General features: G+C 39.5%; 1 protein-coding gene across 1 annotated transcript in view; it reads left to right on the plus strand.

The window, feature by feature from the left end:
* LOC109429643 (clavesin-1) overlaps positions 1–13,906 on the plus strand; it is a 29,152-nt gene extending 15,246 nt beyond the window's left edge. Inside the window, exons 2-3 of the mRNA XM_029863972.2 lie at positions 7,639–8,100; positions 13,415–13,906. Coding sequence (XP_029719832.2) covers positions 7,639–8,100; positions 13,415–13,600 — 648 coding nt within the window. The 3' untranslated portion in view covers positions 13,601–13,906. The remainder of the gene's footprint in view (positions 1–7,638; positions 8,101–13,414) is intronic.
* The last annotated feature ends 1,210 nt before the right edge of the window (positions 13,907–15,116 follow it).

The following is a 15,116-nucleotide window of genomic DNA, read 5'->3' on the forward strand; positions in this document are numbered from 1 at the left end:
CTTCGTAGTCCCCAATTCGGCTCTCGAGAAGGAAGTGAAACGCTCATGTAGACGGGACAAAAGAGCGTGAGCGGACTACACTGCCCCCATTGGCACAACAGTCCCATGTGAATAGGAAAGCCAGCAAACATGGGACTGTTATGCGAATAGGGGCAGTACATAGCCTAGCAAACACCGGTGACATCCGTCTCCTCTATGATGTTTCACGTAGGCTTAGTAAGCCCAAGATGAATGCTACGATGCTCGTGAAAGACACACCTGAAAAGTAACTGACCGATCCGGCTGACCAGCTGAAACGCTGGTTTGAGCACTTTGGAAACCTTTTTCAAGTGTCGGTCACGCCATTAACACCTCAGCATGATCTGTCAAGGGTTCGACGCATTACCCGTGTCAACACCGAAGCTCCATCAGTGCAGGAGATAGAAACAGCCATCCGTAGCATGAAATCGAACAGAGTCCCAGGGGTCGATCGCATATCAGCTGAGATGCTCAAAGCTGTCCCTGTACAATCCGCACAAGTGCTGCATCAATTATTCTGCAACATATGGGAAACCGCGACATTTCCGGCCGACTGGATGCAAGGCGTCTTAGTAAAGGTACCCAAAAAGGGTGACCTGACTGTATGCGATAGTATCGTTCTCAAAGTCCTCTGCAAAGTGATCCTTAACCGGATACAGGAGCTACTTCCGACGACAGCAAGAAGGATTCCGTGTCGAACGATCCTGTGTGGACCATATTGTCACGCTTCATATCAACCTGGAGCAAATCAACGAATTCCAAGAGTCTCTCTAACTGGTGTTAATTGATTACGAAAAAGCTTTCGACCGTCTCAATCACGGAAACATGTGGGAAGCCCTCAGGCGCAAGGGTCTTCCTAAGAAGATCATCGGCCTCATTTAAGCACAGTACAGGGCATTTTCGCACAGAGTACTGCACAACGGTGTCTTGTCCGATCCCATCCGGGTCGTTGCAAGGATGTATCCCATCACCGCTACTGTTCCTCATCGTAATCGACGAGATCCTGGTAGGTGCGATTGACCGTGAACCAAATCGTGGATTGCTTTCGCAGCCCATTACCATGGAGCACCTTAATGACTTCCAACTGGCTGATGACGTTGTTCCCCTAGCTCAACGGCGCTCTGATATGCAGAGCAAGCTCGATGATCTTGCCAATCGCACCTCATCGGCAGGTCTTACCATCAACGTCAACAAGACCAAATCGTTGGATGTAAACACGGTCAACCCTTCCAGCTTTACGGTAGCTGGGCAATCAGTGGAGAATGTTGAAAGCTTCAAATATCTTGGTAGCCAAAAGGCGGCCGAAATGTATGGAAAAACAAACAGATCAGTCGACGCATCAACATCCGAATTTTGAACTCGAACATGAAATCTGTGCTGCTATACACCAGCGAAACATAGTGTGTATCAGTGGAGCATACTCAACGGCTGTAGGTCTTCATCAATAGATGCCTGCGGTATATAATTCGTGCATGGTGGCCTCACAATTGGATCTCCAACGTAGAGCTCCATCGTCGATGTCATCATAAGCCGATAGCGACACAAACTCGGGAGCAAAAGTGGAGAAGGGCTGGCCACACTCTACGCAGGGGCGGAAACGAAATCTGCAAGCAAGCGTTAGACTGGAACCCAGCAGGACATCGCAGCAGAGGCATACTCAGAGGCTCATGGCGACGCAGCCTCAACAAGGTAATAGAGGAAGTTGATAAAAATTCATTGGCGTAGCTAGGGGGGGTTCCAGGGGTGCCTGGCACCCCCTAGAACATATTTGGCACCCCCTAGAATTTTTCCTTCACAGTCACCTAAAATTTAAAACTTCACACAATAATTCTAATATTTATTAATGGCACATTTGAACAAAACTTAAGCACACCCGGAATTACTTTTATAACTGTTGTACGTTTTGGCGTTTTGGATATTTGTAAAAACAACCAACAGACTTCTACAGAGATTCCTCAAGAAATACCTCTATCTATTCATACAGTGACTTCTCTAGGCTTCCTTTAAGGATTCCTCCCGATATTTCTTCAATAAACTTCCTTTAGGATACTCCAGGCAGTTCTGATGGGGTTGTACATACTAGAAATTTATGCAGAGATTGATCCAGCAAATTCGGCTAGGATTTCTTTGGAAATTCTTACTATGATTCTTCTCGGAATTCTTCTAGGGATTCCTCTGAAAATTTCTGTTGGGATTGCTTCAGGAATTTCTGGTGGAATTATTTAATCAATCTTCCTAGGATCCTTTCAGAAGTTTCTTCTTCCAGGAATTCTTTCAGAGATTTCATTCAGATATTCTTCCAGAAATTTCTCATGGAATTCCTCCAGGCGCTTATATTGGCCTTCCTCCGGGAATGGTGGAAAGGATTCCTCAAGCAACTCCTGCTGCGATTCTCCAACTTCTCTTAAGATACCCCTGGCATTGCTGATTTGAGGATTTCTCTAGAAATTACTTCTACGATAGCTCCCGGAATTCTAAGAATTCCTCCAGCTATTCCAGCTGTGACTGCTCAGGTGAATCATGCGGTTCTTCCAGGTATTCTTCCAATTACCTCTACCGGTTCTTGCCGGGCCTTTTCTAGGTATTCCAATGATTTTTTCTTTGGATTTCCCCCGGCATTCCTGATGGGGTTTCTCTAGAAATTCCTGTACAGTTTTCTCCAACGATTCCTTTTAGGATTTCAGCTGAGGTTTCTACAGTGATACATCCCAGAATCCTTCTAAGAATACCTCCTGAGATTTTCCCTGTGATTTCTTCAGAAAATCTCCAGTGATTCCTCCAGGATTTTTTATCCAAGATATTTTGTCCAGGGATTCTCTTATAAATTTCCCATGGGATTCCTACAGGGACTCCTCTTGGCCTTCATCCAGGAATTTCAACTGGATTTCTCAAGCTATTCCTGCTGTGGTTCTTCCAGCAATTCCTTCTATGACTCCTCCTGTCATTCTTACTGTAAAACCTCCCAGAATTCTTCTACGGATTCTTCTAAGAATTTCACCAGGGATTCCTTCAAAAACTTGCTGGGATTATTCAAGACAATCTTCCTAGGAGTCTTGCAGAAGTACCTTCGGTGTGTCCTCCTGGAAATCCTAAAAAAAAATCTGGGATTTCTCCAAATATTTCTTGTTGGACTTTTCCAGAAACTCCTCTTAGGATTCCATAAGTGACTCCTGCTGCACGGTGTCAAAATTTCAATTATTATCGAACTTTCATGTACCTCGAAATTTTCTTCACAGAATGTCAGTATTTTGACTATATTACATAAATGGAGTGTTTGAAAATATTCCATCGGGGAAATTTTGATTTAGATGAGTTTTTGGATATTTTCCATACTGTTCAATAAATACTGTTTTAGCCGTAAAAACGTCCCATATACAAAATGTATGGAAAATTGTTCGCCGATGAAATATTTTCTAGTCTTCCGATTATGAAAACATAGCCCAAATGCTAATCATTTTTGAAGAAAAATCCGAGGTACATGAAAGTTCGATAATAATCGAGATTTTGACACCGTGTGCTGCTTCTAATGTTTCAGGAATGCCTCCTAGGTCTCCTCCAGAAATTCTTACTGTGATACCTGCAGGAATCCCTCTAGAGATTTCTTCTGGAATTCTTGCCGGGATTCTTCAAGCCAGTTTTCCTAGGATACTTCCAGAAATGCCTTTGATTCTTTCAGAGATTTTTCTTAAGACTCATCCAGGAATTCATGGATTACTCTAGAAATTAATCATGGTAATTTACCTGGAAATCCTCTTGGCCTTCTTCAAGGAATTCTAGCTGAAGGAATCCCAATAGAAATCTCCAGAGGAATCCCTAAACGAATTTCGGCAATAGTGCGAATTTCCAGATAATTCCAATATAAATCTCTAGAGGAATCCTTAAACGAATGTTGGGAATAGTTGGAATTTCCAGAGAAATCCTACGAGGTGTTACTAGAGAAATATCTAGTGAAATCCTGCAGGAATGTACGGGAAATACTTGTAATTAATTAGAAGACTCAGAATCTTGCTAATTGACAAAATGAGAGATGAATTTGTGGAAAAAGAAAAAAAATCTCAGGCAATTTTTTCGTGATTACTTTTGTAATTCTTTATAATTTAAATGTATTTAAATTTATTGTTTCCAAAAATTGCTGAATTGGAAATTCAGAAATTCTCAACTGGATTTGCTTAAAGAAAATCCTATGAAATTCACGAAAAATTTCCTGACAAATTCCAAAAGAAATTACCGAAGAAAAATCCATCAAAATTACCTTAGAGCTTTCAAAGTAGTTGCCAAAAGAATTCATATTAGAACTACCAGAGGAATTCCTGATGAAAATAGTAAGGCTTTTAAAGAAATTGGTCGAAACCAATCGCAAAATAATTTGCCAAAACATATTCTATAAAAACTTCTACAAACATTCACAAAAAATTCTCAAAGAATGTTCCGATATCATCAAAGGAATTTCTGAAGAAAATTTAGAAAGAATTCCAAAAGTGATTGCAATGACAGAATTTTGAAAGAACCGCCAGAGATTTTTTCAAAGAAATTTCCGAAGCAAATCTCTAAGATTCCTCAATCAACCAATTTCCAAAGGAATTACCGAAGAAGTTCCTAAAGTAATAATAGAAGTTTCCAAGATTTCCAAAGGATTTGCTGACAAAATTCCAAATAAATGTTCAATGCAAGTAACATCGGAAATGCCGAAGATGTTTCGAAATCATCTGCTGCAGGAATTCCTTACATAATAACTGAAGAAATCTAGAAGAAATTGTCTAAAGAATTTTTATTTAAATTATAGAAGCGATTTATAAAAGAACTTCCGAAAGAGTTTTCGAAGGAATTGGTAAAGAAATACCACATAACATAGATTTTTTTGTTTTTATTTATGATATTTTAACTTAACGCTAATTCTAGACTTCAAATAACATAGATAATGGAAGTCCAAAAAATCGACGAAAATCCAAAAAAAAAGGTAGAATGACTTGCCGAAGACATTTCCAAAAAAAAAATGTAAGGAAGTTCCCAGAGTCAATGTGGGTGGCATGAATCACAAAAGACTAAAGACTGCCCCAGAAAGTATGGACGCACCTAATCTTCATATGACTGGGCCTGATCGATAATTCTTGTTTCGGGCTTTGTTTTGGCTGTTTCTGCGTACTATAGGATCGATAATTCAAACGTTCTTTGCCACGATGAACATTGGAATTCGAAATGGTAACTTTTTTGGTCATAACCTGCTCTATGTAAGTTAGATTTTTTTCTTGCGCTCAAAAACCTTCCATATAAAAGTATATCCAAACGAGGGTATGCAGAACCTTTATTTTTAACCCAATTTTTGCGTATGTTGAAACGTGTTCTTCCTACCGTGATTCCTGTTTGCTGCTTACATGGTTTTCTCACTTACTCTTTCCATACTTTGCTCGTTTCCTAAGTGGCATTTTTAGCTCTGTACATCATTTGTGCACAATTTGTTACAAATAAAAAAAAATATAATAATAGCCCGCGTTGGGTGCCAAAATACGGACAAACAATGATGGAACCCTATAAATGCTCTATTTTATTTTTCATTGCGAAAAATAAATAGAACATTTCAAACATGTAACAAAAAAATAAACTGGTAACAAATTTTTTGACGGTGCTCCGCTAAAAGTTTATGTATTCTGAAACAAACAGTTGGAATCGTATAAATCGCTGCACACATGTTGAGAGAATAGGTTGATCAACAGGATGCAGCCGTCAAAAATAACTAGTCATCAATAATTTTTCAATGCCAGTATTTTCTCTTTGCGTCCATACTTTCTGGGGCGGTCTTTACCCCAAAAGAATTCCCAAAGGAATTGCCTGAAGAGAAATTGGAGAACTTTGAAAAGCAAATATTAATAGAATCGCCGACAAAACATCATCGCTTGAAAGACTACTAAAAATTTGATGAAGGAACTACCGAGAAAACATTTTAAAGGATTTGCCAATGAAATAAAAAAAGCCAAATAAACTTCTAGTGGAATTGCCAAAGAAATTTCCAAATGTTGGTGGCACGACTGGTGTTGTTGTTCGAAGACATTTTCCGGCAATACAGTCAATTAAACCTTGCGTTGATTCTTTTAAATGGCGAAGATTTAAAAGAATCAACGCAAGGTTTAATTGACTGTATTGCCGGAAAATGTCTTTGAAATTTCCAAAGTATTTTCCGATGAAATTTTCAAAGAATGCGTAAAAGGTTTAGTATCAAATTCCAGACATATTATCAAATAAATTCTTAAAGAAATTTGCGAAATTCAAACAATTTCCAAATAAATTGCTGGGAATATTCCCTGAGGAAATACCGAAACAAAGTTTTGCCGAAAATACAAATTTCTTCATTATATTATAGCATAGAATCAGAATCCCGAAGAGGAAAATCGAAGTACGCTGTTAATGTTGTGGTCAAACCAAAAATGCAAATATGTAGGTATCATGATTTATTGGACGCAGTGGCTTAATTTTCACAACAGGGGAGGAAAAAAAGACTCTTACAAATGTTCTTGAAAAATATTTTATAAGGGTTGTTATCATGCAATAAAACAAAGAGTTACACGCAAATTTGTGGATATTTGATAGTTTCCGAGATTTGCACTTCTAATAATTGCTCTGAAAATGTGTTCTTAATCAATGTATTCAATCCACAAAACAAAGGGGTTGTGATGATTGTAAAGTTCAAACTGAAAATACAAATTCCATGTATTATACGCAATCAAGTTATCAAGTTCTCAAACTTCACATGGCGGGGTTGAGTGTTAAGTCAGTACAACGGTTCGGATTTTTAAGAAAAAAAACTGGTATTTAAAATATAGCGCGTTTAAATTTTCTAGCTAATTTGTCCCGCGCCGCAGATTATCATTGTACTAAGAAATTGAGGGTGGATCAGTATTACTTTTTACAAAAAAAAAGCAAAACAACCCGGAAGTCACTGAAACTTGCACCCCCCAGGCACCCCTAGGAAAAAATCCTAGATACGCCAATGCAAAAATTCGACACATACAGTCAAGATTGGTAGACCATGGTCAATTGGTGGGATCGATTCCCGATGCAGTCGTTGAAAACTGTTCATCAAACGATTAATTCTGCTGTGGGCCAGTCTTTGAAACCTCTTGTTGAACACGGAGTAGAGTCAGCTTTTTTTTAATGTAATTTTCGAATAGATGATAAATTACACAAATTCACATGAGTTTCCGCACATCGCAGTTATGTGCAATGCACTGTGCATGTGTCACGAAAATAGACACGTTTCATTCGAATCGTAAAACTTACATTCGATCATGCGTTCCGCCTTGAATCGCCACCACATACCTACGTATTACTCTCTAAGCTTGCTATAAAAATATCAAAGTTCATTGAAAAAAAAAATACCAATCGACGTCATTGCATCGAACCACCTACGCGATTGATCGATCCATCCTGATAAAAACCCCGTCTCTGTCGCAAACTTCTCAGATTCCCACATAATTTACAGCTTACCATTCGTCAATCATGCACAATTTGATAAGAATGTGTTTCGACTGACCAAAGTTCACACCTGCCAGATAGGCACTCGTATGATTCAATTGTTTTGCTATTCGCCATTCACATTTATGTGCCTTCTTTCCCCCTCATCCACAGATGCGACGCATTGCCGAATTCAAAAAGTCCAACCACCCCCTCATGCACGACCTGTTCCCGATAGATGAGAAAATTTCCTTCACCGATCACGAAATCGTCAATGTGCTGACCAACAAAGACCACAAGGGCCGCCGAGTGCTGGTCATGAACTGCGGCAAAGCGTGGGACCCCAAGCAGGTGAACGCCGAAAAAATGTTCCGGCTGTTCTTCCTGGTCCATCTGGTTGCCCAGCTGGAACCATCGACGCAGATCAACGGGGTCGTCATCATCATGGACTTCGATGGGCTCTCGCTGAAGCAGGTCCGCGCTCTCTCGCCATCCTTCTCGAAGATGTTGCTCACGTTCATCCAGGAGGCCGTGCCGCTGCGCATGAAGGAGGTCCACATCATCAAGCAGCCGTACATTTTTAACATGGTGTGGACGTTGTTCAAGCCTTTTATTGGGGAGAAGCTGCGGAAACGGGTAAGATTTTGAGCGAAGTGTGAAGTGCGGTTGAGTTTTCTTATGTTTTCGGAAAGAAAATTAAGAGTTGGAGAGTAAGCAGCTGAGGCTGAACTCCTTGGGAGAGAGGATAGGTTTCAGAAGCGTTCCATAAGTTTCGGAATTTTTCAAGAAGTTCCATGATAGTTCAAGGAGAATTCATGAAGATTTCTAGGGATCCTCAAAAAGTGTTATTGGGCGAATCTTGATGTTTAGGAGCGTTTGCGATGCATGGTTTCAGAGGGTTTCAGGGGTATTTCTGCAAGATCTCAATGGGTCTCGGGAGGTATTCGAACAACATGCTGGAACCCTAACACATAAACATTCAATACGCAGTTTTGTTAGGGTTAATTTGTTCACTACAAAAAAATATGAAAAATCTGCTTAGGGGCTGTCCATAAATCACGTGGTCATATTTTCCTGAATTTTAGACACCACCATTCCTACAGAAATTCTTCCAAGAACTTGTTTTGAAAGCTTTCCTGGGATTTCCTAAGGAATTCCCCATGGGATTTCTTAAGGAATTCCTTCAGGTTTTCCTCCAAGAATTCCTGCAAGGATTTACCCGGGAATTTCTTCTTGTTTATTTCAGAAACAACTCCAGGGATTTTTTAAAAAATTCATCCAAGGATTCCCCCAGGAACTCTTTTTAGAATTCCTTCAGGAATTCCTCTTTAAAATCTTTCAGGAACTCCTTCAGAAATTAGTCCAGTACTTCCTCCGGGGACTATTTAAGGATTCCCTTGTGAATGCCTCTTGGAATTGCTTCCAGGATTCCTCCTGGGGTTTCCTCAGGAACTGCTACAGGGATTTCTCAAGGAGTTCCCCCACGAACTCTTCTTAGGATTTCTTCAGGATTTCTCCAAGAATTCCATCTGCGATTTTTTTAGGATATGTTCCTGAGACTCCTCCAGGGAGTACTCCACGATTTTTTCAAGGATTTCGAGAAATTCTCCAGAAATTCCTCCAGGAATTCTTCTAGCGAGTCTTCCAGGAGTTTCTCTAGAGATTCCTCCGGGAATCCCTACAGGCATATCCTAGGGATATCGTCCAGGGATTCCTCCAAGAATTCCTCCAGGGCTTTACTCGGCAATTTCTTCTGTGAATATACTTTAAATATCTTCCAAAGTTTCCCTTTGGAGCTATTCATTGGATTCCTTTGGGAATTTCTCCTTGTATTCTTTAAAAAACTCTTCCAGAAATTAATTCAGTACTTCCTCCAGGAACTGTTTGGGGATTCCCTTAGGACTTCGTCTTGAAATTGCTTCCGAGATTCCTTCTGGAGTTTCTTCAGGAATTCCTTCAGGGATTTCTTCAGGAACTGCTACATGGATTCCTCCACAAACTCTTCTAAGAATTCCTAAAGGATTTCACCCAGAATTCTATCTGCGATTTCCTCAGGAATTATTCCTACGAATTCCTTAGGAGATTCCTCCAGAAATTTCTTTAAGAATTCCTCCAGGAACTCCTCTGGGAAATCCTTCAGGGATTTCTCTAAAAATTCCTCCAGAGTTTCCTCCAAAAATTCTGCCAGAAATTTCTGTCAGAATTCCTCTAGAGAATTCTCTAGGATATCCTCCTGGGATCCTTCTAAGAATTCCTCTAGGAATTCTTTCAGGGGTACCTACATTCATTCCTTTAGGAATTCCTTCAGTGATTCCTCCAGGGATTTCTCCAAGAATTCCCCCAGGGATTTCTTCAGGAATTCATTCGAGGATTTCTACAGAAATTCTTCCAGAAAATCCTCTAGGAATCCCTCCAAAAATTTCTCAAGTGTTTGTTTTATAAATTGAAAAATAATTGAGATAGAAATAAAAATCTCTCGGAATTTTTCTAGAGAATCCTCCAGAAATTCATCCATTAATTCTTTCAAGAATTTCTCTACAGATTTCCCCACGGATTCCCACAGGAATATCTCTAGGAATTTCTCCAGAATTTTATCCAGAAATTTATCTATGAATCCCTCTAGGAACTACCCCAGGAATTTCGTCAGAAATTCATCCAGGAAATCCTCCAGGAATTTCTCCTGGAAATCCTCTAGGGATTTCTTCAGATTTTCTTCCAGTAAGCTCTCCAGGAATACCTTTAGGATTTTTTCGGGTATTCCTCCAGGCATTTCTCTAGGAATTTCTCTAGAGATTTCTTCAGGAACACCTTCAAGGATTCCTTAAGGGTCTTATCCACGAATTTCTCCAAGCATTTTTCTAGGGATTCTTCCAGGGAATACTTTTAAGCTACCTTCAGGAAATTCTGCAGAAATTCTTCTGAGGATTCCTGCGGGAAATCATCTAGGTATTTCTTCAGAAATTGTTCCAAGAAATTCTCCAGTTTTGACGATTCCTCCAGGCCTTCCTCCGGGAATTTCTCCAGAGACTCTTCCAGGAATTGCATCAAAAAAATCCTCCAGGGATTTCTTCACAAATTTCTTCAGGGATTCTCCCAGTGATTTCTTCTGAAATTCATTCGAGGATTTCCCCAGGAATTCCTAAAAGAAATCCTCTAGAAATTCCTCCAGAAATTTCTCAAGGGTTTTTTTTCAGAAATAGAAAAATAATTGAAATAGAAATAAAAATCTAAAATTTAGAATTTCTGTAGAGATTACGCCAGAAAAATCCAGTCCAGTATTTTTAAGAATTTCTCTAGAGCTTCATCCAGGAATTCCTACAGGGATTCCTCTAGCAATTCCCACAGGAATACCTCTAGGAATTCCTCCAGGCATTCTTCCAGGATTTTATCCAGGAATTTCTCAAGGAACTAATCCAGGAATTCCTCCAGGAATTTCTCTAGGGATTTCTTCAGATATTTTTCGGGAATTTCTCCAGGAATTCCTCCTGATATTCCTCCAGGAATTGCCTCAGGAATTCCTCCAGGGATTTCTCCGGAAATTTCTCCAGGTATATTCCCAGAGGTTCCTCCGAAGATTCCTCCAGGAAATCCTTCGGTATTTCCTTCACGGATTCTTCAAAGAAATCCCCCTGGAACTTCTCAAGGGATTTTTTTTTCAGAAATTTCTCCAGGAATTCCTCCCAGAATTCCTCTGAAGATTTCTTCAGGAATTCCCCAGATATTCTTCCAGAAATTACTCCAAGAATTATTCCTAGAATTTCTCCAGGAATTCCTGCTGGGTCTTATCCAAGAATTCTTCCAGGAATTCCTCCAGGAATTACACCCCGAATTTGTTCAGAAGTTCTTTCACTCATTCCTCCTGGATTCTCTCAGAAAGTTTTTCCAGGAATTGCTCCAGGGATTCCCCCAGGAATTCTTTCAGGGATTTCACCAAGAATTCTTTCAAAAATTTTCTAAGATTTCCTCTAGCAATCCCTCAAGAGATTTCTTCAGAATTCTAGGGATTCCTTCCAGCATCACGTCGATTTGTGTAGAATAGGCGAGGTTTTTAACGTATTGTGCAAAATACAACATAATGACTGCTGAAGGGTTGAATAATGCTTTTTCATCGTGTTGTGTTTAGTTATAAAAGGTAATAGGTAAAAATTTGCTAAGGTGCTTGGCCACCCACCGGACCGAAAAGCTGGCTACGCCGTTGGAAATTCTTAAGAAATATTTCTGTAAATCCTTCCGAAAGAATTTGCGAAGAAATTTCTGAGAAAATACATATTGATACCCGAATCCTGGAAAAAATCTATATGAATATTTGTAGGATTTTCAAAAGGAATCCCCGGATTTTTTTTATTTTTATTAATGTGTAACTTATAGCTAATTCTGCACTTGATTCCTTGTTGTTTTTTTTTGAAGGAATTTCTGAAAAAATCCGTGAAAGGCTTTCCAATGGAACCCAGGAAGAGAAGGAATTTCTTAGAGATTTTTTAAGAAATTGAGGAATTTCTGAAAAATCTTTAGAACATTTTTGCACAAAGTCATCTCAAAGAATCTCTAAAGGAATCTTTGAAACAATTTTGGATGGAATTCATTGACTGCTTTCTACTGCAATCCTTGAACAAATTGAGCAAAACAAAAAGCAACTGAGGAATTTCTGATGCAGTCCTAAGAACAATTGATGGAGGCAACTTTGAAGGAATTTCTTAATGAACCACTAAACGATTGTCTTAAAAAAGATCCTAAAAAAATTTTTTCAAAAAATGGAGAGATTTCTGAAGGAATTCTGATTTCCGGTATACGAAATCACTGGACCAATTTCAGAAAGAAAATTTTCCAAAACAATTCTCTAAGGGAATTCCGAAAGGTTTCATGGGGGAATTTCCGATTATACTGATTAACACTCTATTTGCATTAAGGCTCAAACCGTTAACTACGTCAACGAGCTGTTCCCAATCCGATACAATAGGAAGGTTAGAGGTTTTCAAGAGAAATTTTTGGAAGAATGCCCAGATAAATTTTTGAAGGTGGTCATAGAAGGTATTCTGAAATGGAATCCGTATAGGATTTTCTAAATACATGCATTCCGTAATTTCGGAAACATTTCATCAAAGATTTTCCGAAAGAGTTCTCGAGTAAATTTTCATAGGAATCGTTAGAGGAAATTCTGAAGAAATGCATGAAAGAATTTTTAAAGGAATCTCTAGAAACTTTTGTGAGAAATCCCGTTAGGAATTTCTTAAAAAATTCTAGGAGAATTTCATTATGGAAAATCTGGAAGTACTTCTAACGAATACTGTGAAGATGTTTCTGGATAAATCTATGAAAGTTATTTTTATTTTACCACCAATAATAAACGAGTTTATTCTTGCATCTTGCCCAATGCCTCATAGCCAGTTTGAAAAACATATTGTAAAAGTTCTACCATTTCCTTCAAATAATTTGAATAATGTGAACGGTGACGAAAAACAATTCGGTTATCTGCTACTGTAGCTCGGTTGCCTTCGTCATACGCAAAACGAGAAAAACAATATAATATCATAAGTCGTGTGAAATTGAAACGTGAAAAATCACGTATTTATTCGATTTCCAGTGCTATAGGTGCTGGTTATTGATGGTCTACCTACATACATTTAGTCTATCTAATGAGTCATCAGCAAATATGGGCTATGACGGGAATTAACGCATATGGCGAAGTAAATTTTTACCCCATGCACAAACACAAACAATTGAAAAAAAAAAAATACAGGGACAATTGCATATATTTAGGAGGGCGAAAGATAAATTTCCGTGATATAAGACTGATTCTAGGCTATAAGCTAATTTTTCACAAGATATTTAGAAGATTTTACTTAAATTGCTTTAAAAGATATGAAATATTTCGAATATTCAGCCACACCCTATGAAGTAAAACATTTCAAAACTTCAAACCTTCTAACTGAAAATTTCATCTATCCAACAGCTCGAATTCCACGGCCACGACATGAAGAAACTGCACAAGTACATCAGCCCGGACTATTTGCCCAAGAACTACGGAGGAACTCTGCCGGCGCTCAACTACGGTTCCCGGGATTGGTACCCGTGCATTGAGAAATATCTGGACCACATTGCCAAATGGAATACGTACGGTTTTGCGAACACTCCCTAAGAGGTTGTTCCACACCGAATTGACATCGATGCATTCCACTACTTCGCTGCCGCCGCCGGATTCCGCTGGCTGGAAGCGAGACATTTTATTTTGTTTGTGTTTTAGGTGATATTAGTTCAATTGAGGGAATTTGTTCGTTCAGATAAAAGAGGTGGTATGAAGAAAGGTAGTAGCATGAACCAAAGTGATTTTTTTTCTGTTATCTACTTAGAATATTAAGCCTGCTTTTTTGGAACAAATTGGTTTTCCTAGATAAGATATTATTTATTCGATAAGTTTGTTAATAAAAACAGGACGCTGATATTAGCTGGAGTGATTTATGACTTGTGAAGAATACCATGTCGTCATAGGACTTAAGTAGAAAGTAGGACCGTGCCTGATGACACCATCTAATGCTTGTTTCGCGGTATTTTTTTTGTTTTAGTACACCGAGAAAAATGTCTACTCAGTGGCTGAGTTGGTCTCACTCAGAAATCGAAAAATCCTTTGTATTCTTACTCAGTTTCCGTTAAACGTGGGACCACCCATTTGCAATGGGTCCGCGATCCGAACACTTGATTTTGATCCATCCAGCGTTGCGCGTATCAGCCTAATTAGTTTCGCCGGAAAACCATGTTCTGACTTTATCTGCCAAAGCTCATTTCTTTTCACTAAATCGTACGCTGCTTTAAAATCAATGAACAGATGGTGAGTCTGCAAGTTATATTCTCGAAATTTATCTAGTATCATCCACAGGATAAACATTTGATCCGTCGTTGATCGGCCCTCACGAAAACCAGCCTGGTATTTGCCGACGAAGGACTCCTCAAGAGGACGCAGTCTGTTGAACAGGACATGAGACAGTATCTTATACGCCGAATTTAAAAGGGTAATCCCTCTGTAATTGGCACACTCCAGTCTGTCCCCTTTCTTGTAGATTGGGCATATGAGGCCATCCAACCAACTGGTGGGCAATTCTTCATCCTCCCAAATCTTTATAATAATCTGGCGGATTGATAGATGTTGCTGCTCTTGAGCTGCTCGCTTCCGTGCATAAGAAGTTCGAACGGGATCTCGTCCTTCCCAGCAGCCTTGCTGTTTTTCAGCTCCTTAAGGGACTTTTTAACCTCATCCAGTGTTGATGGTTCCACTGCTTGACCATCATCCATTATGTTAATCCTGTTCCTGGGTGCTTCTTCGCTGCTACCATTCAACAAATCTTCGAAGTGCTCCTTCCACCTGGCTGCCACCGTTGTTTTGTCTGTCAGCAAATTTCCTTCCCGGTCATTTCACATGGCGGGCACTGGCGCAGTTTTGTGCCGCGCGCCATTGACAGTTGCATAAAACCTCCGCATATCGTTCCTGTCCATACTTTCCTGAGCTTCAGCAATAACACTCTTCGTGTTGCCGTTTTTTTTTTCTGCGGTGGATTCGTTTCTCTTCTGCTCTTGCTACCCTGTACCGCTCTCTGTTCGGCCGGGTAGCGGCCACTAGCATTCGACTTCTGGCGGCATTCTTTTCGTTCGTCACTCGTTGG

Source organism: Aedes albopictus, chromosome 2, assembly GCF_035046485.1.
Source record: "Aedes albopictus strain Foshan chromosome 2, AalbF5, whole genome shotgun sequence".
NCBI lineage: Eukaryota > Metazoa > Arthropoda > Insecta > Diptera > Culicidae > Aedes > Aedes albopictus.